At 43.3% G+C, this 23900-nt stretch overlaps 3 protein-coding genes and 1 pseudogene across 4 annotated transcripts in view; 2 read left to right on the top strand and 2 right to left on the bottom strand.

Moving 5' to 3' along the window:
* The window catches only part of LOC309547906 (uncharacterized protein), a gene marked incomplete at its 3' end in the record, with an annotated part of 2014734 nt that extends 1992983 nt beyond the window's left edge, over positions 1-21751 (bottom strand). Inside the window, exons 1-2 of the mRNA XM_082247906.1 lie at positions 21564-21751; positions 9475-9807 (exon numbers count right to left, since the gene is read on the bottom strand). The remainder of the gene's footprint in view (positions 1-9474; positions 9808-21563) is intronic.
* Positions 1-23900, bottom strand: part of LOC309545806 (uncharacterized protein) — a 286221-nt gene that overhangs the window by 180739 nt on the left and 81582 nt on the right. The window lies entirely within an intron of this gene.
* LOC309546586 lies at positions 1065-1613 on the top strand (annotated as a pseudogene). Its single transcript has one exon. The product of its transcript is annotated as an uncharacterized misc_RNA (transcript).
* On the top strand, positions 2726-6092 carry LOC309546587 (uncharacterized protein; the record flags this gene model as incomplete). Its single annotated transcript, XM_082246335.1, is given in 3 exon segments — positions 2726-2826; positions 2828-3350; positions 4779-6092. Coding segments are annotated over 3 exon segments (1938 nt in total).

Below are 23900 nucleotides of genomic sequence, written 5' to 3' on the forward strand. Positions count from 1 at the left end.
AAAATGGGGACCTCAATGTTTTTGTAGATGGATCCCGCTTCTATACTGAAGAAGGGCACCCTGTTACTGGGTATTCAGTAGTTAGTAAGGATGAAATCCTTTTCTGAGGCAAACTACCTGGGCATCAGTCAGCCCAGGTGGCAGAACTTATGGCTCTCATGCAAGCTTGCATATTAGGGAAAGAAAAAAAGCTCAATGTGTACACAGATTCAAGATATGCTTTTGACATATGTCATGATTTTGGCCAATTGTGGAAACTGAGAGGCTTCCTAACCACCTGTGGAAAGCCTATCAAACATGGTGAGCTCATTAAAGTCCTCGAGGCACTTTGATTCCCAGTCCTAAAATGTGCAGCACGCACAAAAGGCACAGATGATGTATCACTTGGGAATGCTAGAGCAGATGCCACTGCAAAGGCGGCCGCTGTCACTGGTACTGAGTCTGTAGAAATCTTTATGGCCACACCTCCCTCTGACAGTCCTGAGCAGGTAGATTTGACTGTTTTGAAGACATTACAAGTGCAAACTGATGAAAAGACAAGACAGAAGTGGCGAGACCAGGGATGTAAAGAAATAGATGGTTCTTGGGCCCATGAGGATGGAAGGTACTGTGCCCCTCCAGCACTGTATCCATATCTGGCTGAGGCTTCGCATGGCCCCTCTCATCTGTCCAAAGGGGCAATGGTCTCCACAATCACATCTCACTGGGTGGCCCCCGGATTCACCACTGTTGCAGAGAGATTCTGTCAAGGGTGCGAAACATGTCAAATACATAATTCTGGGAAGCTTGTAAAAACCCCAACTAAGCATTTGCCCAAAGCACAGTATCCCTTCCAAAGACTGCAGGTTGATTACATACAATTGCCAAGATGTCAGCAATTCCAATTTGTCCTCGTGTGTGTAGACATGTTTTCAGGATGGGTAGAGGCCTGGCCCGTAGCCAAAGCTACTGCGTCAGTCACTGCAAAGAAACTGTTGCAGGAAATTGTTTGCAGGTATGGCCTGATGGAGACAGTAGAATCTGATCAAGGGAGCCATTTCACAGGCCAAGTGATGGCTGAGGTGATGGAAGGACTCCAAATTGAATAAAAGTTCCATACTCCCTATCACCCGCAGGCATCAGGAAAGGTCGAAAGGTATAATGGAATTATTAAGAACAGACTAGCCAAAATTTGTGAAAAGACGCACCTTACTTGGGTACAAGCTCTTCCCCTTGTGTTAAAATCAATTAGACATACTCCTAGAGATCCAGAAAAACTATCTCCATTTGAGGTATTGTTCGGGAGACCCCCGATGACAGGGTTGTTTTTTCCGCAAGAGATGGCATTGATGCATTGTTCTTTAAAAATGTATGTGCAGGAATTACACAAGCAGCTCAGTAAGTTGCATGCCCAAGTTTTCTCTTCCATTCCAGACCCAAATTCTGATGGTAAATCTCACGCATTACAGCCTGGAGATTGGGTGGTGATCAAGAAATTCCAACGAAGAGGACTGGAGCCCAGGTTTGAGGGTCCCTACCAGGTATTGCTGACCACCCCCACCTCAGTAAAGATAGAGGGAAAAATTTCTTGGGTGCATGCTTCTCATTGTAAACAAATTCAGAAGAGTGTCTAAAGAACCTAGTGGAATGGGCCTGTCCCCCCTGCTCATAGGTTTACTCAGCGGGTGCATTCTCCTTGCCGTTCAGGAAACCCCAGATTCTGGGAAGTCAGACCCATTCTACCATGAAACAGAGCCAGCACCCTGGAATCCACCTAAGGAGTATAGTAAATGGGTAATGAAACCTGAGGGGTGGAACCACACTCATATCCATAAGGTAGAGTGCAAACGAGGACAAGTACTCCCTAGATACCCAATGTATTTTCACGGGTATATACTCATCCATGCAATAGCAGGAATGGGTTTTGATGGGTCCTTCCTAGAAGATATCACCAGCCTCGATCAGCACCCTTATAGCTTTCATACAGCCTCCGGAGGCATTGATCGGGGATATGTTCTGGATAGGCTTTGCAGTCTCTCATACTTTAAAACTAGTCCTGGTGAGCGGGAACGAATACAGGGGGTGGTGAAAGATAGCCCTGATACCTTGATGTATGTGACATATCACATAGATGAAGACATTGACTTGTGTGAAGGGAATTGGGACCCCAAACATAAGGAATGCTTAATCCCAGGAATTTTTCCTGAAAGAATAAATAACAGTCAATCCACCAGGAGAATGTTTATAAAGACATATGAAGTGTCCATAACGAACTCAACCAAGATGTCAGATCCATGGAGGGTAAAATGCAAAAATAGCAAAGTATATCCAGTATATCCCACGGGAGAGAACTATGAAGGGTGGTATATTGTTTACATCATCTTCAATCAGGGGGAAGAGAGAGAACATAAGAGGTACTATTATGATTTCCCAGAATTAGTTCAAGGGTCACTGGCCGATAAGTGTTTTCATCCCGCTGATGGAACTCTTGACATTCTAATCACTAAACTTCCCACCTATAATAGGAAGACACATCTGCATAACTACCTGTTAAAGAAAAAGGTTGTATTGCAGTTGAATTGTAGTAACACCCATCAGGCTGTGTGGTATGAAAGAGAAAATGTGACTCTCTACCAGATATACAAACACTGTAATTTTAAAAATTAGGACCGATGCTAAAAACAAACAGTATGAGGCCCTGGATTTACAACCAAGATTGTCCATACACGCCTTTGTATTGCAAGTAATGAGGGAGAATTGTGTCCCCGAAATACAAGGTCATTATTTTATTGACACAGCTTATTGGCACCCAAATCAGTCCCTGGCTTTCAACAGTCCAAACCCATGGTGTGGATCTGCCTAGAGTGAATGAGTGGATGAATGGAAGGCCAATGAATGAAGAAATGAGAGGCGTGCATATGACTGTAGACTGGCAAGATCCCCAAGGATATGATTTGGATTTTGACTTAAATTTAGATGGCCCATTTGTATGGCCATTCTGCAATGCATTTGATGAAGGCTGTTGGACATTCAAGCAAATGACAAAGTTTAAGAGTGATGAGATGTTCCCTGGAATAAACACCCTAGTTATTGATCCCAAACATTGGTATCCCTGGAAAGGGCGAGGAAAGATCTGTGTAACAGTTGTACGGGTACCCAATGAGATGGATGTTCTTGTGCCGGGGAAAATTAGTTCAGACTCCTGTAAGGCTCCTATAGTGAAGGCAGCAGATCTAGTTGTCCCTTTACTCTCCTCTCACTGGACAGTACTAACAGAAACGCAAATTATGTTGTATACATGGAGGATAACTTTATCTGATTTCCGGGTTGATAAATGGGATAAAAAGTGTGCAGCCTTCATCAAGAATCAGGTATATTATAGTGGGGGTAGTGGCGCGCTTTAGGGGCTGGATGTCGGTCTATAAATAGCAAAAAATAGTAAAATAGTGTGTGTTGGGTATTCATTTGAAAAAAATGTGTTTCTATATATGTTCGTTGACTTGAATTCGGCATATACAGCAAAGTAAGCGCTGTGGAGATCGAGTTCAGTTCGATACGTGACTTCCAGATATAGGGCTCCTCCTACGCGTTACGTCACTTCCTCAGGGAAGTCACGTGACCTTGTGACGTAACGCATAAGAGGAGCCCTATACCCGCAATACCCGGAAGTGACGTATCGAACGGAACTCGATCTCCACAGCGCTTACTTTGCTGTATATGCCGAATTCAAGTCAACTAAGTGTAAGTGTATCTCTGTATATGTGGGAATAAAAAGTTCTTAATACTGCATCATGATAGCCCTATTTCTTTGAGACAAAAGGGAGGATAGTGCGAGGAAAGCAGACCGAATCGGTCATTAGTGGATAAGAGTCCAGGAAACCCCGATCTAGTGGGAATCTGTACCCGTGACCCGGATTGAAAATGGATAGCGTTTAAGGAGAGCAGCACCAGCTAATATCCTGGAAATATACCACAGGCGTATTTTCTTGGTTCTTAAGGTGAGAGTTTGGTACACATAGAGGTGACACACAAGGTGGAGGAAATCAAGTCACTTTACCCATACTAAACACGCCCACAATAAGAGAAAGGATTGCAATTCAACTTTGGAACAGTCTGGGACTCTCTTTTTGGAAACAATTTTAATATATTTTTTACTATATGACTATTTATTTATATTCATTGTGGTCACTTTTTGGTTTTTATAAGGTGATTGTAGGAGACACGCAGCACTTTTGATGAGCACTATTGTTTATCTGTCACTATATTATTTATTCACTTAATAGGAACATTTTATTCAAGTATTTTAATAATCATTTATGGTATTGGTGGAATAATTTATTTACTTGATGGAATAACTTTATGTCAGCACACCTGGATATTTATCAGATATACGTTAACTGATTTTTATGTATTTGATGATTTAGGAAGCACATTGCACCTTTATTAGCACAATCACAAACATAATAGGAATCGCTTTATATTTCACGATTTATATTTAATATTGTAGCACATCTTATACTGAAGCACTCAGCACTTTCTTCAATCAGCACTCATTGATGTACATCTATCAAAACGAACATATCTAAAAAAAAACACTTTTTTTTCAAATTAATACCCAACACACACTATTTTACTATTTTTTGCTATTTATAGACCGACATCCAGCCCCTAAAGCGCGCCACTACCCCCACTATAATATTCTTTTAACTGTTAAGTATCAGTACCAGTGGTGCAGCATTAGGGAGTTTCCAAGACTCCGGACAGCGCAGGAATTACATACACCCATTTGCAAGAATCAGGTATACATGTTGAAGGATTGGCTGCAATCTGGATATTCAGAACATTCCAATACTAGAGCAAAGAGAGGCTTGATAGAGACTGCCTTAGGAGCTGGGGGCATGGCACTGGGCGCCCTAAACACAATGGATCTAGAAGTGCTCAGAAACAAGCTAGGAGGGTTATCACAACATGTCGGGGAAGGGGTTAAGGTGCAGCTAGATGTCAATCATATCCTCGAGAACCTACAACATGCTCACATCGATCCTACTGCCTCATTAACGGAGGTAATGAAACAAAAATTCACCGGACTGATAGCAGGATTATCCAAGGTACAGGAAGATGTCCAACTTGCTTTATCTTGCACCCAGGTACAATCAGAATTGTCTCAGGACCTCAGAGTTATGATTGCCTCTTTTTCGGCAGGGCAATTTTCACTAAATTTGAGAAAACAAGCAGGTAGGGTAGTATCCAAGTTTGCTATGAGTCATGTGGATTGGTGGATGACCCAGTTCCATGGCTGTAAAAACCTGACCTGCACTGTCTCATCCCTGATTCCAGTTTCAGGGACTGAACATCGTGCATATACCACAGTCAATTTGGGTACTATCCTATCGGACTCTACCATGTTACACCCCCAGGTCCATCATGATCTGATGGTTTATGAGTCCGGACAACCTCAAATGATTGATACTGATGGGTGCTGGAAAAAGGAAGGAGTTGTGTTATGCCAAGGTAAAAAGGACAGGATCTTGAGACAGCAATGCTGGCACAAGGAGGGGTCATGTCTCATGGATGCCGAGAAGTTGTCACAACCTTATTTAAAATACTTGGGCCAAGGGTATTGGTGCTGGTATCAAATGTCCAGTGATGCCCTATACTCTGCATACGGGTTGAACTGCACTCAGCGTGGTACACTATCTCAGGGAGTCTACTGTACATCTTCCCCTGTCCTTGGAATAGACATAGCAGGGACACAAGGGCGTACCCCTATTACCCCAGAGAAAAGGCTTGATATCAAACCCGACACCCCCATACGCCTACAGAAACTTCCTCTGGGACTTGGGACTGAGTTAAAAGCTTGGCTATTAGACTTTGGGCAACAGGATAAGATTTTAAATGTTTTAAGAGAAGTAGAGAAACAAGCCACCATACGACTCTCTCATGATCGAAATAAATTAATCCAAATATCCCACGCATTAGATGAAGATGCTAAGGTTTCCTGGTGGGAAAGTTTACTCGGGTACAGTCCTAAAGCCACAGCTTTCCTGAATATTTTACTCCACCCTGTTATTGTCCTGATCTGTGCAGCCCTGTTGCTCTTCCTGATGCAATAATGTGCATTACTATCAGGAAAATGAACGCAAAAGCTATGAGGATGTGTACCTCAACAAGGTACCTCCTCTTGAGGAACAAAGAGGCCACTAACTCCGAAACAAATCCCTGAAAAAGCCTAATCCAATCCAGACAAGTACAGAGAATTTACAGAATTAAGAGAGGACCTTAGAACAACATACTGTTTTTAGTTTTTGTTGTTCTTAGGGAGAAGCCTCTAAATTGGAGTCAGAAAGTGCAGTCAGGTTTACCTAAATTCCAAAAAGTGTATTTATGTATTTATTTTTATCAATTTTTTTCTTCTCTCCTTAATATCTGTGTACCTGACCTGCAAATTCGTACTACTGATCGCTAGTGCGGGAGAGGAGTTGCCCTTTTTTTAAGTAGTTGCTGCAATGTTTTTTTAGATTTTTTCTCCTTTTTCAGTGCAGCCAACAATAGATTTCTGGGCAACTATGTATTAGTGAATTTTTTTTTCTCTATTTTTATACATACAAATTTAATGCTCTGCATCTATCCAAAGTTGAATGTGTTAAATAAAAATCTTAGTTGGAGCAGCATTAAATCTGTAGTTTTTATATTTTTTAATTTTTATATATTTTTTTATTTTTATTTTTCCATTCGTGTTATCCTTCTTGTTCATTTTCATTACTTACCTATCTTTCTTCCCTTTCCTAGTTTAATATTCTAAGTTGTTCTTTTGATTTCTATCTTCTATTCTCTTAGATAAGGTAACTAAGGCACCAGCCATATAATTATTTGTTGTGAATTATAACATTCTTCCCGACTCAGCTTCAAGAGTCAGGTGGGAACCCACAGAACCATATTTAACAACCAATGAAAAAAAAAAAAAAAGTATCCCTATAAATCCAAGTCTTATATTTTACATCCCTCGACCTGCCTACTGCTTTAACCTTAGCTTTACCTGTTAACATTAATAATCCTTAATGGCCACACAACTGCAACAATCTTGATTCCCCCCCCCCCCAATAACTGTGTTCTGACATAAACCCTTTTTCTTTTTGTATTCATGCACAACTGTCCGGAGGCCTTCCCTACCACCACCTGAAGAAGCAACAAGACCACCATGTCATAGCTTGAGACAAAGGTGCAAGACTGAACTTTCCTTAACCATGATGAAAAGTGCCATCTCGCGGTCCGATCCAATCTTTGCAAACATCACACAACATTCCCCTGTTACAGGGTTAAAAGATGCCAGGATCCCGCCATCGATGTTGGAGTTCCACTCTTCCAAGGCAGAGGAGTGAGTAAACATCGTTGCACATGCACTCATGATCCGGATGTGAGTTCTCAGAGACACCAGGATTTCTATGACTTCTCAGTCTCAAGTCTATGTTGATGTGTTCATAAGAACAGATAAAGAGTTTTGTCGTGTTCAAGAAAAGAAGTGGAGGCCGCAGTGGTGGTGGTGGGGGGGGTTGGGCCTTCTGGGCTGTTGTGGGTGGGTACAAAATTTTTAAGTTCAAAGAATGAACTTCAGGGGGAAATGTAATAGAAATATTGAATTCTAATGTTTTTTTTTTTTACCTGAAATGGACATTATTCTGTTTATTAATATGAATAACAGTGAAATGCTGTGTGGACATTCTGATACTCAAAATGGGTGCCAATTCCTGTTCTACTGAGAACATATGTTTGCTAAGGGGGAGGGGGGGGGTTGGTTTCACTAGAAGTGTTTAAAATGTATTGACCAAGTAATTTCCCCATTCCTTCCTTTCATGGTCAAACCTAGCTGGGGGCTGGATGAACCACAAAGGATGCTGACCATCTGGTTTATAGACTGTATTGGAAAGGTGGGGGCTGAGGAGCAGGAAGTAGGTGACCATAAATGGTCACCTAAGGGTGGGGGTCGTCTTGACTGAGGGATAGTTGTGGTCAATAAAAAGGCCAGCTGGGGTCTCATTCTCTCTCTATTGCATTGAAGGCTGACTAAGACACAATATGGTAATGTAGAAATTGTGTGTGTGTGTGGGTAATCTATATCTTGTAATGTATCCTTTGTCTCGTGTATTGTTCTGTGTAACTTTGTCCATTTGCAACACTATTTGTAAAGATCACTGTAATCTTAAGATTTTATCATCAATGTCATAATTGATTCATCTAAAGTTTCTTTTCTGTAAAATAAATAAGATCTTTATTTTTTAGCAGTTATCATTCATTATTTATTCTAATAGTAATAGCCCCAACAACATTGGCTAGATTATTTTATAGGCAAAAAGAGTTATGATCACTTATTAGATTTATTAGACTGATTATTAAGTGGATAAGTGAGGTGAGTAGAAAAATTTCCATAACACCATTCAGCTCAATGCCCTTGGAGGACTGGAGAGACCTCTGATGTAACTTCGCTTTTTGGGCATAAAGACATTATTGTTTTTTTAAACTCAAAGTGCAAAATATTTTTGTTTGTTTTGCTTTAAAGGTAGAGAAGAAATTTGGGGTCTTGTTGACTCCACATCTCTCCATAAAGAGGACCTGTCATGGTTATTTCTGTTACAAGTGAGGTTTACTTTGCTTATATTAGTAATAAAGGTGATCAAACAATAAACAAATAAATAAAAAGAGCGTATTGAAATAAAAAATAAAAATAAAAACCAAAAAAAATTAGCACTCTATGATCGTCTCCTGTACTATTTCTGCAGTCTTTGACCTTTCTTGTATCATGTCTGCAGTCTCTGACCATCTCCTGTACAATCTTTGCAGTCTCTGACCATCTCCTATACTGTGTCTGCAGTTTCTGACCATCTCTTGTACAGTGTCTGCAGTTTCTAACCGTCTCCTGTACAATCTCTGCAGTCTCTGACCATCTCCTGTACTGTGTCTGCAGTTTCTGACCATCTCTTGTACTATGTCTGCAGTTTCTGACCAACTCTTGTACAGTGTCTACAGTTTTTGACCATCTCTTGCACTGTGTCTGCAGTCTCTGACCATCTCCTGTACTATGTCTGCAGTCTCTGACCATCTCCTGTACTATGTCTGCAGTCTCTGACCATTTCTTGTACTGTGTCTGCAGTCTCTGACCATCTCCTGTACTATGTCTGCAGTCTCTAACCATCTCCTCTACTGTTTCTGCAGTCTCTGACCATCTCCTGTACTATGCCTGCAGTCTCTAACCATCTCCTCTACTGTTTCTGCAGTCTCTGACCATCTCCTGTAGTGTCTGCACAGTTCAGGTCACAAGAACTTCAGGAGGGCTGAGCACTGCAGATGTGAACCCACAGGGAATGGTGGGGGTGGGGCAGTAAGCAGAGGACATTGTACATACGTCTCTCCCAGATCTTCTGCTATATAATGTATGGATATAAAGACACGGAGCGGGGAGGACACTGCTAGGACTGGAGGTGGGGATTGGATGGGACTTACCTTCTACATGGACGCTGTAATAATCCCTCTGTATAATGTCTCCTGTAGAGTTGTATATAATCACACCGTATTCCCCGTCATTGTACAGAGTCACATTGTCTATGATCAGACTTCCATTCTCTGATATCCTTGTATTGGGGAAATATCTGACATCAGACAGATCACATTTCCTGTGTTCAGCTATTTCTTTCCAGTATGGAGGAGATTTCTGATAGACCCAGGAAATCTTGTCACATCTCTCTGTATCTGTATGGCGGAGGGTGAGATGGAGTCTGATGGGGAGGAGAAGGTCAGATCCCGGCCGGGTGAATATTTCCTCCTGAACATCATTTCCTGCACAGACAGAATACAGATTCCAGTGAGGTCACAGTGTACACTCCCCTCCCCCCTCATATAACACACATTGATGGAGAACCATCTGGAATCCCATGAGACTAATGAATAAAAAATCCAACCCTCTCCAAGATGTCCATGTGACAAACGTGGGTCATACTTCTGTCACCTTCACCAACTTGTGACAAATGACAGGTCCTCCTCACACCGCGCTGTCACTGATACCCAACAACGCCGCTCTCAGCCTCACCCGGCACAAAGATTTTCCAGCTTGCGGGACACAATCTAAGTGGCAGCAGACTGAGAGCGATTGTCGCTGGGATTGGATAACTAAGCAATCAACTCTTTAAACTTCCATCAACTATCTTTGAATGCCAACATGTTTCAGTCTAAAACACTTGCTGAGTGCCCACAGTATACGGTATATACCTCATTACTTTGACATTTAATACCGGCGTTATGGGAGGAGCTAGCTGCCATCATCCCGGATCATTTTTTTCTGTGTGCGATTCTGCGTCTAAAAAAAGTGATCCCAGCAACAGATTCCCCGCAGGATCACATTTAGAGGTGGCGGGAGAGGTCCCCCCTGGTGCTTATCCGGGTGATGGATAGGCAGGAAGTCAATGAGGGTAAGATGGCCGCCACTCGGCTCTATGCCCTTGGAGGACTGGAGAGACCTCTGATGTCACTTCCAGTTCTTGGACATAGAGAAATTTTTATTTTTTAAAGTCAAAGCGCAAAATATTTTATATTCCTTTCCTTCAAAGGTAGAGAAGAGATGTGGGGTCTCTCCATAAAGAGGACCTGTCATACTTATTTCTGTTACAAGAGATGTTTACTTTCCTTATAATAGGAATAAAGTTAATCAAAAAATAAAACATTTAAATTAAAATAAAGAACAAAAATATAGCGGTCTCTGACCATCTCCTGTAGTATGTCTGCTGTCTCTGACCATCTCCTGTACTATATCTGCAGTCTCTGACCATCTCCTGTACTATGTTTGCAGTCTCTGACCATCTCCTATAGTATGGATGCAGTCTCTGACCATCTCCTGTACTATGTCTGCATTCTCTGACCATCTCCTGTAGTATGTTTGCAGTCTCCAACCTTCTCCTTTACAATGTCTGCAGTCTCTGACCATCTCCTGTACTATGTCTGCAGTCTCTGACCATCTCCTGTAGTATGTTTGCAGTCTCTGACCTTCTCCTGTACTATGTCTGCAGTCTGTGACCACCTCCTGTACTATGTCTGCAGTCTCTGACCATCTCCTGTACTATGTCTGCAGTCTCTGACCATCTCCTGTAGTATGTCTGCAGTCTCTGACCATCTCCTGTAGTATGTCTGCAGTCTCTGACCATCTCCTGTAGTATATTTGCAGGCTCTGACCATCTCATTTACAATTTCTGCAGTCTCTGACCATCTCCTGTACTATGTCTGCAGTCTCTGACCATCTCCTGTACTATGTCTGCATTCTCTGACCATCTCCTGTAGTATGTTTGCAGTCTCTGACCTTCTCCTGTACTATGTCTTTAGTCTATGACCCTCTCTTGTACTATGTCTGCAGTCTCTGACCATCTCCTGTAGTATGTCTGCAGTCTCTGAACATCTCCTGTACCATGTCTGCAGTCTCTGACCGTCTCCTGTACTATGTATGCATTCTCTGACCATCTCCTGTAGTATGTCTGCATTCTCTGACCATCTCCTGTAGTATGTCTGCAGTCTCTGACCATCTCCTGTACTATGTCTGCAGTCTCTGACCATCTCCTGTACTATGTCTGCATTCTCTGACCATCTCCTGTAGTATGTTTGCAGTCTCTGACCTTCTCCTGTACTATGTCTTTAGTCTATGACCCTCTCTTGTACTATGTCTGCAGTCTCTGACCATCTCCTGTAGTATGTCTGCAGTCTCTGAACATCTCCTGTACCATGTCTGCAGTCTCTGACCGTCTCCTGTACTATGTATGCATTCTCTGACCATCTCCTGTAGTATGTCTGCATTCTCTGACCATCTCCTGTAGTATGTCTGCAGTCTCTCACCATCTCCTGTACAATGTATGCATTCTCTGACCGTCTCCTGTACTATGTCTCCAGTCTCTGACCGTCTCCTGTAGTATGTCTGCACAGTTCAGGTCATAGCAACTTCAGGAGGACTGAGCAATGCAGATTGGCATGGACAGGGACGTTACATTTCTTTCATGGCTCACTGGGTAACTCTTGCTGGCAGCTGGGAAGGATGCAGGACAGGGTTAGTGTTGCAGCTTGTTTTGCCACCACGCCTCCAAAAATCTGGTGCTGGTTCTGCCACATCTGGCTACTCCACCACCTTCTCCTCCTCCTCCTCCCCCTCCATGTCCTCTTCTTCACAATTGTCCTCTGAAGCAGCAGTACTCCCTAAGCGTTCAAGGGGCTATGCAAGCAGTCAGGCAAAAAGATGCCATGCTGTGCTTCAGTTGGTCTGTCTATGGCAGCCTTTCTCAACCTTTTCAACACAGAGGAACGCTTGAAATCATTTTCAGGTCTCAGGGAGCCCCTGATAAAAATGACTATATTTACAACTCATGATACATTAGTGTGATGGTCAGTGGGATGAATGCTCCTTACACATGTGGACACTGGGAAGAAATACCTTCTTCCAGATAGCTAAAAACATCAATGGTGTCAGAGGAACTTATCTGAGAGGCAGAAACTGCCCATTGCTCAAGGAACCCCTAGCAACCTCTGGAGGAACCCTAGTTGAGAAACACTGGTCTAGGGGATAGGAGTCACACTGGGGCAGAGATCCTGTCAGCTCTGCAGGGGCAGGCTCAGAGATGGTTGACGCTATGACAGCTTCAGCCAGGAATGGTTGTATGCGACAATGGCACCAACCTTCTCTCCGCCCTCTGACAGGGACACTTGATACAGGTTCCATGCTTGGCACATGCTCTGAATATGGTGGTGCAGTGTTTCTTGAGCAGATAGAAAAGTAAAAAACTGCGCTAGCCTGCAATCTAACTAAAAAGCTGTCATAAAAATACATGAGCTTCTAACAAGCTGTAACAAAGCAGCCAGCACAACAGATAACCAATCAGAAGATAAATGCAAAGATAAAGTGCAGCGCCAATAAACACACATTTAAGATGATGCTAACATGAATTAACAGTCTTGGTATGAATAAGTCTCTGGTGAAGAGTAAATGGTGACTATAGGAAGCCGCTCCCCACTACAAGAGGATAATCCGCCACCGTGTCAAAAACAAGCTAGGTACCCTTACCAGCAGCAGCAGTGGACCTTCAACTTAATGATGGGTCAATCAGGCATATGAGACAGGGATCAATTTAAAGAATCTTCACCATCCATAAGCGCTCCATACCGGACCAGATGTATGTAAAAGAATATCCCCAATTCCTCCACAGACAGATCACGCAAGGACAAAAAGGGAATCCAATGGTGCAGTACGTTCCAAATAGCGTTAATAAGATAAAAGGCAGGTACTCACATATCGTAGAATGAAAAACAGTATGTGTACAGAGATGGCCGCGGCGATAGCGTGCTTGCGTCATGCGTGTCTGACGCATTTCGTCATCGTAGATGTTGTCAAAGCCGTTTCTAACAGGCGCAAGCACGCTGTTGATATAGTGCCATAACCGTCACTCAAGGAAGTTATGACCAATGGCTGCTCTACCGGAAATATACCATTGCCGGAAGCTTGCCCTCCACGGCTATGGAAACCCGGAAGTAATACAAAACAAACCAGTCATAAAATGGAAACGTATATAAAGCTGTCAGCAGAGTTAAACATTGATAAGAACACTTTACATTGCTCAAATCCGATAACTCAAATGGATCAAATCCGATAACTCAAATGGATCAATGTGAATTAATACAGGTCTTGAGCAGATACCCAGGCTTCCAAGATCTCCTGAGGCAGGCCAAAAAAGTCTGTGGCCATTTCCGCTGTTCATTCAATGCCAGTGCTCGCTTATCTGACATTCAAGGAGAATTCAACCTGCCCACCAACTGCCTCATTTGTGACCTGCCCACCAGGTAGAACTCAACGTTGGCAATGCTGCAGCGGCTGCACACACAGCAGAGCGCCATCAGTCAGTACCTGTGCGAGTATGGCACAAGGACAGGGTCAGGGGAGCTTGGCTTTTTTTCGCCACACCAGTGGCTTTTGATTAAGGATGTATGGATCATCCTGTCACCACTTGAGGAGGCCACTAGAATGGTAAGCCGGGGCGATGCATGCATCAGTGACACTATCCTGCTAGTCTATCTGCTGGAGCACACGCTGTGTGGAATCATGGACAGGGCACTTGAGGCAGAACAGCGGCAGAAAGAGGAGGACTTCCTTTCCTCACAAGGCCCCATTTATGCAGATATCATTCCTGCAGGGCCACAAAACACATAGGAGGAAGAGGTGGAGGAGGAGGAGAAGGAGGAGGATTGGGTGTAGAGGATAAGATACAGCAGTCTTCAAGGGATGGTTTTGATTCCCAAAAATCCCCAGGAGTTGTACGTGGTTGGGGAGAGGTTGCTCCTGTCAATGTCATCCTTAGTGACCCAGAGGACTCAGAAGCTCATGCCTCCTCCAACTTACGTTGCATGGGCTCCCTGATTCTGCAAAGCCTTTGAAAGGACCTGAGGATTCGTGCTATCAAGGGATAATTACTGGTTGGCAACCCTTCTTGATCCACGTTACAAGGGTAAAGATTGCGGAGCTCATCCTGCCTTCTCAGAGGGAGCAGAGGATGAAACATCTTGAGAAGGCCTTGAAAAAAAAATTGTGTACCACCTTTCCAGACACTGGGAAGTCAACATTCTCTGGACGTGTTTCTGAGGCATCGTTCAGCCAAAGGAGGAGCGGTGGAGAAGGCGGCTGGCTGACCGATGCCTTTTAAACAGTTCTTTTGTCCTCAGCAGCACCCAGGGCTCTTAGGTTTAAGCAACCATCGCCTGCATCTCCATCATATGGTGCATGATTATCTAGTCGCATGAGCAGACTTGGAGACCTTTCCAGCTGTGCATCCACTGGCTTACTGGGTCTTGAGAATGGACCACTGGCCAGAACTTGCTCAATATGCAATGGAGCTACTGGCCTGTCCTGCTTCTAGCATGCTTTCCGAAAGGATGTTCAGTGCTGCTGGAGGTTATGTGACGGACAAAAGAGTGCATCTGTCCACAGATTCTGTTGACTAGCTGACATTTATCAAAATGAACCAGTCCTGGATCAATAAGAGCTATCAGGCCCCTGATTCTGATGTAACAGATTGAATTTGCTAGGGGTCTACCATCCCTTGAAGACTGCATATGCTGCCTATCCTATTCCTCTACCTTTATTCTGCTAGCTTCCAACAATGTTTTTGGTTTAGGTCACTACCAACCCCCAAGGCCTAATTTTCCTGCACTTGTATGACAGGTGCATACAATTGAAATGTCATATGTCATTTTTAACAGCAGGCCCTGTGCCCTGTGCCCTGCTAACTGTGAGGGTTTACAGTGTTCAGGCACCACCAACACCAAAGGCCCAATTTTTGGCACCTGCGTAGCACATGCAATTTTTAAATTTGCATGGAATTCTTACCAGCAGGTCCCATTCCTGCGCCCAGCAAGAGTAACTGTCAGGCCTTGGTTACGGTGTTCAGGCACCACCTACCACAAAGGCCCAATTTTTGGCACTTGTATAGTACATCCAATTTCAAATTTGTATGCAATTCTTACCAGCAGGTCCAATTCCTGCACCCAGCAAGAGCAACTGCAAGGCCTTGGTTATGGTGTTCAGGCACCACTAACGGCAAAGGCCCAATTTTTGGCACCTGTATGACAAGTACAGATTTTTTAACAGCAGGGCCTGTTCCTGCGCCAAGCAAGGGTAACTGCGAGGGGTTACGGTGTTCAGGCACCCCCTACAAACAAGGCCCAATTTTTCTGCACCCGTATGACAAGTACATGCGATTTGAAACTTGTATGTATATTTGTACATTACATTTTTTGCTTTAGAAATGTCAGTATAGCTGCAACAGGCTACATACATCATAGAGAGGCACTACTTTACAGGCACATTCAGGGGACCCCGCAGGCACGAAATTTGAAGGAATTTTTTATTTGTATAGTTTCACTTTAAGCCTCATTAAAATCAGCAAATCAGTGCTCCTTTAAAAACGATCTTTTTTAAAAACTTTTTCTTCATTGCTACATGTTCCTCAGGTCAGGACCCGGACCCCTATACACTTTTTTGGGGCAATAACTTGCATTTAAGCCTATAAAATGAGGCGTTTGGTTTTCGAGGTTCGAGTCCCATAGACTTCAATGGGGTTTGTTTGTTCGAACAAACTTTTCCTCTGCTTGCGTTGTTCTGGTGCAAACCGAACCGGGGGTGTTCGACTCATCACTAATCTTTGACAACGATCACACTGAGCCAGCTCCACCTCTTCTAGAACATGATGAGTTCTGGTATCTGCATTTCTTTGGAGTGTATCATCCACGAAAACCAAAGCAAATCAGGGTAGTGTTTAGCCCCGTACACACGTACCGATCGTTGGCCGAACGATCGGCCGTCTTTTGTCCAGGGCTGTCGTGTCTGTTGAAAATTGCAAAAGACTGCACACGAATTTTGTCGGCCAACAACAGCCGACTGCAGAAGTGATGTCATGTGATGGTTAACTTTCCGTGTGTTTTTTCTTTTCTGAGCATGCCCAGTCTTGCAAATCTGCTGATTGTCGGCCGAATTCTGTACTGACTGGCGAACAATCGGCTGTTCTGGTGTTGGCCAACAAAAATGTTAATGCCTACACGACAGATTCTTTTCGGCCGAAAGTGCGATGTCGGCTGTTGGAAGCATCATACTAACAAGCCTACAATCGGCCGATCGGTCGTCGGCCGAATATTTACGGCCGACAATCGGTACGTGTGTACGGGGCTTTAGACTCAAGTGCCAAGCATCAAGGCATATCCCTGAATGATGTTCTCCTCACTGGTCCTCACCTAACAAACAACCTTGTAGGAGTACTTTTGAGGTTCAGAAGAGAGCCCGTTGCCATAACTGCTGACATTGAACAAATGTTCCATTGCTTCATAGTAAGAGAAGACCATAGGAACGTCCTAAGGTTTCTGTGGCACCGTGACCACAATATAAACAATGAAGTGATTGAATACCGCATGAAAGTACATGTCTTTGGAAAAAGTCCCTTGCCTGCTGTGGCAACATATGGTCTACATAGGACTGCTCTTGATGGTGAAAAGGAGTATGGCACAGAGGCTCGACACTTTGTTGAGAGAGACTTCTACGTGGACGATGGACTCAAATCCCTACCCACAGATGAAGAAGCCATAGACCTGCTCCAAAGGTCAGCCTATACGATCCACTGGGATTTGTGGCTCCCATCACCATACAAGGTAAATCTCTATTAAGACAGCTGAGACTATTCAAGATTGGGATGCTCCACTACTAAAGGACAAATATTCAAAGTGGGAGTCCTGGAAACAATCTCTACATGCCTTAGATGGAATGGTCATACCACACTGCTACACTTCAACTTCCCTTGGTGCAAGTCAGAGAAAAGAGATTCACATCTTCTCAGACGCATCCACTGAGGCCATAGCAGCTGTAGCCTACGGTAAGAGATTCTCACAATCAAACCCATGTAGGGTTACTGTTTGGCAAAGCTAAGTTAGCACCTAAGCCTGAACACACAATTCCCAAGCTTGAACTTTGTGGGACTGTGCTAGCTGTAGAATTTGCAGATTTTATACTGCATGAGCCAGACATTCAAATAGATGACATTAAATTCCACACAGACAGCAAGTTTGTTTTGGGCTATAAATACAATCGGACAAAACGCTTCTATGTCTATGTCAGTAACCATGTAGAAAGAATCAGAAAATCCTCAAGGCCTGAACAATGGTATCATGTTCCATCAGAGTTTAATCCTGCAGATCATGCCACCAGACCAATGTCTGCAAGTGTCTTTGCAAATTCTTCTTGGTTAAAAGGACCTGAATTCCTGCTGGATCATACAGAAGAAACTTCAGCTGAGGTCTTCAGTCTTTTAGATCCTGACAAAGATCCAGAGTCTCCAACCATCCTTACTCCAGCTACTCTTCTTACCCAGAAGCTTGGGTCTGTTCCTGTTCTACCTGGAGACTGGAGGGGAACTTATACTGTGAGCAATGGAAGCGAGTACAACACCTTGCCAACCGCTTCTGGAATCGTTGGAAGATGGAGAATCTTTCCCTTCTGCAAGGACGCAGAAAATGGCAACGTCTGAATCCTAACCTGCAAGTTGGAGCTCTTGTTCTCCCCAAGGACCAGCAAGCCGAAAGGATTGAATGGCCCATGGGACTCATTGTAAAGACCATGCCTAGCGATGATGGTATGGTACCCAAGGTGGAGGTAAAGAAAGCCAGACAAGGAACTGTAAAGACTTTCCTCAGACCCATTACAGAACTTGTGCTACTCTTGCCTTTTGGAGACTGAACGTCCCATCTGGGTTTGTTGGATCCAGTTTCTATCAGAAGAAGAATGTGCCTTAGACTTTGACACTTCCTCATACCTCATGCAGTTCTTATTTTTGCATAGATATGCATTTTCTTTTTGTCTTTCAGGTCTTCAAGACAACCGCAAATTGCACCATTATTTATTTGCATTGCATAACTACCGTTATGATATAACACAGTGGTATTTACAATACCAGACAGGGAGTGTGCTGTTACTCATGTTGTGAGAATTTATATAGTTAATTTTCATAAGCCATTGTTATTTGACTTCTATATATTTGGTCATTATACTGCCATCTTGTGGTCATTTTGGCTGTTGCACTTTGTGACGGGTGTCACTTTGGTTGGAGGTCCTGTGGAACTCAGCTTACCTTAGAGGGGTTGGGAAAACCCTCTCTCTGCCCCCTAGTCTCCTCTTATGTGTAAGTCCCCTGTGTCTATTAGGGGCACAGGGTGACCAAGAACCCCAGTTGGGTCTGCACTAACCAGACTCACTGTAAAACCACACCGGACTCAGCATTTGGTGTTATCCCGGCTATCCTGGGTTCTGTATGTGTGGTTTGTGTTGAACCTATGACAGCAATATTTAAGAACAATATTCCTCAGAGAAATATATAAAGATGAACAATTTCAGACTGTTATAATATTGGAAATGGTGTCCCATAGACCTCTGCTAGATAGGTTGAGATGGGGTGGGGTTTGTTATGGTTAAGTACCTGCATTCCTTTGTTATATTGTTGTTCTGTCTCCTTAGAATCAACCTATTATGGGATGTACATGTGTATTAGCTTCTAGAGGGGAGGGGGAATTTCTCCAGCAGCCCTTCCTAGACTGTCTACTGTTGGAAAGTTGAATACACCTGTGTGTCATGTTACAGAATGTATTTCCCCGCCCAGTGTGTTGTTATTATGCAAAGAGGGGGAGGGGGGGATTGTCCCCTGAGTTTTTATCTTTTGTGCCTGTGTTGAATAAAGAGTTAGTTGCTTTCAGAGACATACAAGCTAGGTTCAGGCTAGTTTTTGTATGTAGGGTGGCTGGAATATCTCCATCTATGTCCAGACTGGAGGAAGCCACATACTGACGGAAGACCACAAGTACGGTGTGGGTCGACGGTTCCGTTACACACTTGCCTTTTCCTTCTGTGTTCCTTCCTGTCCCCTCCCTTTTATGATGTATTTCCTGTTCCTGCTTCTTCATGCTTGGATAAGTCGTGGCCACATCTGTCTAGGCCTTCATACAATCTGCTGGCATCCGGGAACACATTACCATGTTTTGACCTGCAGATACCATCCTTCAATCATCTGCAACATTTGTTGTCTGCTATACCTACTGCTTGCAATAAACATATGTGGATGAAGGAAATGGCATCTGGTGAGTTCAGCTATCTGATAATGATTGTCTGCGGTAATTGCATGTGCTTATACAGGCCAGGAATAGGTCACAGCAAGGGATCAGTCACTATTACAGCATTTGGAATCAGAATATTGAGCGATGCCTCCAAGTGCTTATCTAGGTGATGGATAGGCAGGAAGTCAATGAAGGTAAGATGGCCGCCACTCAGCTCCATGCCCTTGGAGGACTGGAGAGACCTCTGATGTCACTTCGGTTCTTGGGCATAAAGACATTATTGTTTTTTTAAACTCAAAGTGTAAATATTTTTGTTTGTTTTGCTTTAAAGGTAGAGAAGAGATTTGGGGTCTTGTTGACTCCACATCTCTCTATAAAGAGGACCTGTCATGCTTATTTCTGTAACAATAGATGTTTCATTTGCTAATATCAGTAATAAAGGTGATCAAACAATAAACAAATAAATAAAAGGAGCGTATCGAAATAAAAAATGTAAATTAAAATAAAAAACAAAAAAATTAGCACTCTATGATCGTCTCCTGTACTATTTCTGCAGTCTCTGACCATTTCTTGTATCATGTCTAAAGTCTCTGACCATCTCTTCTAATATGTATGCAGTCTCTGACTGTCTCCTGTACTATGTCTGCAGTCTCTGCCCATCTCTTGTACTATGTCTGCAGTCCCTGACCGTCTCCTGTACTGTGTCTGCAGTCTCTGACCGTCTCCTGTAGTATGTCTGCACAGTTCAGGTCACAGCAACTTCAGGAGGGCTGAGCACTGCAGATGTGAACCCACAGGGAATGGTGGGGGTGGGGCAGTAAGCAGAGGACATTGTACATACGTCTCTCCCAGATCTTCTACTATATAATGTATGGATATAAAGACACGGAGCGGGGAGGACACTGCTAGGACTGGAGGTGGGGATTGGATGGACTTACCTTCTACATGGAGGACATAATCATCTCTCTGTATTTTGTATCCTGCAGAGTTGTATATAATCACAACGTATCTCCCGTCATTGTACAGAGCCACATTGGATATGATCAGACTTCCATTCTCTGATATCCTTGTATTGAGGAAATATCTGGGATCAGACAGAGAACATTTCCTGTTTTCAGCTATTTCTTTCCAGTCTCCAGGAGATTTCTGATAGAACCAGGAAATCTGGTCACATCTCTCTGTATCTGTATGATTGAGGGTGAGATGATGTATGATGGGGATGAGAAGGTCAGATCCCGGCCGGGTGAATATTTCTTCCTGAACATCATTTCCTGCACAGACAGACAGACAGAATACAGATCCCAGTCAGGTCACAGTGTATGCTCCCCTCCCCCCTCATATAACACACATTGATGGAGAACCATCTGGAATCCCATGAGACTAATGAATAAAAAATCCAACCCTCTCCAAGATGTCCATGTGACAAACGTGGGTCAGACCTCTGTCACCTTCACCAACTTGTGACAAATGACAGGTCCTCCTCACACCGCGCTGTCACTGATACCCAACAACGCCGCTCTCAGCCTCACCCGGCACAAAGATTTTCCAGCTTGCGGGACACAATCTAAGTGGCAGCAGACTGAGAGCGATTGTCGCTGGGATTGGATAACTAAGCAATCAACTCTTTAAACTTCCACCAACTATCTTTGAATGCCTCCTAGTATGTCTGCAGTCTCTGACCATCTCCTGTACTATGTCTGCAGTCTCTGACCATCTCCTGTAGAATGTCTGCACAGTTCAGGTCACAGCAACTTCAGGAGGGCTGAGCACTGCAGATGTGAACCCAGAGGGAATGGTGGGGGTGGGGCAGTAAGCAGAGGACATTGTACATACGTCTCTCCCAGATCTTCTACTATATAATGTATGGATATAAAGACACGGAGCGGGGAGGACACTGCTAGGACTGGAGGTGGGGATTGGATGGGACTTACCTTCTACATGGACGCTGTAATCATCTCTCTGTATAATGTATTCTGCAGAGTTGTGTATTTCCACGCTGTATCTCCCGTCATTGTACAGAGCCACATTGGATATGATCAGACTTCCATTCTCTGATATCCTTATATTGGGGAAATATCTGACATCATACAGATCACATTTCCAGTGTACAGCTATTCCTTTCCAGTATAGAGAAAGTTCCTGATAGAACCAGACAATCCGGTCACATCTCTTTGTATCTGTACGGCGGAGGGTGAGATGGAGTCTGTTGGGGAGGAGAAGGTCAGATCCCGGCCGGGTGAATATTTCCTCCTGAACATCATTTCCTGCACAGACAGAATACAGATCCCAGTCAGGTCACAGTGTACACTCCCCTCCCCCCTCATATAACACACATTGATGGAGAACCATCTGGAATCCCATGAGACTAATGAATAAAAAATCCAACCCTCTCCAAGATGTCCATGTGACAAACGTGGGTCAGACCTCTGTCACCTTCACCAACTTGTGACAAATGACAGGTCCTCCTCACACCGCGCTGTCACTGATACCCAACAACGCCGCTCTCAGCCTCACCCGGCACAAAGATTTTCCAGCTTGCGGGACACAATCTAATTGGCAGCAGACTGAGAGCGATTGTCGCTGGGATTGGATAACTAAGCAATCAACTCTTTAAACTTTCACCAACTATCTTTGAATGCCAACATGTTTCAGTCTAAACCACTTGCTGACCACCCACAGTATACGGTATATACCTCATTACTTTGACATTTAATATCGGCGTTATGGGAGGAGCTAGCTGCCATCATCCCGCATCATTTTTTTCTGTGTGCGATTCTGCATCTAATAAAAGTGATCCCAGCAACAGATTCCCCGCAGGATCACATTTAGAGGGGGTGGGAGAGGTCCCCCCCGGTGCTGATCCAGGTGATGGATAGGCAGGAAGTCAATGAGGGTAAGATGGCCGCCACTCGGCTCTACGACCTTGGAGGACTGGAGAGACCTCTGATGTCACTTCCAGTTCTCGGGAATAAAGACTTTTTTTTTTTAAAGTCAAAGTGCCAAAATATATATTTCTTTCTTTTGCTTTTAAAGGTAGAGAAGAGATTTGGGGTCTCTCCATAAAGAGGAGCTGTCATGCTTATTTCTCTTACAAGAGATGTTTACTTTCCTTATAATCTGAATAAAAGTGATCAATAAATAAATAAATAAACAAATAAATAAAGGATCAGTGCCAAAATAAAAAATAAAAATAAAGAACCAAAAAAAATGTAGAGCTCCCCATCTCTCTGTGGTTGCACAGAAACAATCGCATACGTAAGTCACACCCACATATGTAAACGGTGGATAAATCACACACGGCGCGACCGTTAGAGTGAGAGCAATAATTAGAGCGCCAGATCTCCTCTGTAACTCTAAACTGGTAACCAGTAACATTTTATAAAGCGTCTACGATGGAAATGTTTAAGTATCGTAGTTTGTCTCCATTCCATGAGTGTGCGCAATGTTACAGTGTGACATGTTAGGTATCTATTTACTCCGCATAACATCATCTTTCACATTATAGAAAGAATTGTGGTAAAAATTTGTAAAATTATATTTTCTACCCAAATCATGTCTTTGAAAGACTGCTGCACAAAAACAGTGTGACATAAAACATTGCAACAATCGCCATTTTATTCTCTGGGATCTCTGCTAATACATTTTGTGCAGTCTCTGACCGTCTCCTGTACTATGTATGCAGTCTCTGACCATCTCCTGTAGTATGTTTACAGTCTCTGACCATTTCCTGTAGTATGTCTGCAGTCTCTGACCGTCTCCTGTACTATGTCTGCACTCTCTGACTATCTGCTGTACTATGTTTACAGTCTCTGACCATCTCCTGTATTATGTCTGCAGTCTCTGACCGTCTACTGTACTATGTCTACAGTCTCTGACCATCTCCTGCACTATGTCTGCAGTCTCTCACCATCTCCTGCACTAGGTCTGCAGTCTCTGACCATCTTCTGTACTATGTTTGCAGTCTCTGACCGTCTCCTGTACTATGTCTGCAGTCTCTGACCGTCTACTGTACTATGTCTGCAGTCTCTGACCATCTCCTGTACTATTGGATCTCTACATTATACACATACCCATTAGCAATTGGGTCGTGAGACATTTAATCTTTTGATCAAAGGATCTTTCTTTTATATTTCTATTCATTATTCAAAGTCCTTGATTTATTAATTCATTTTTTAATAAACTTTTTCTATTAATTTTTTGAATACATGTGTATATATATTTTTTAAAATATATATATATAATTTTTACAATTTGAGTATCATCATTAT

The sequence above is a fragment of the Pelophylax lessonae genome (assembly GCF_965119305.1).
Source record: "Pelophylax lessonae genome assembly, chromosome: 2".
NCBI classification, from domain to species: Eukaryota; Metazoa; Chordata; class Amphibia; order Anura; family Ranidae; genus Pelophylax; species Pelophylax lessonae.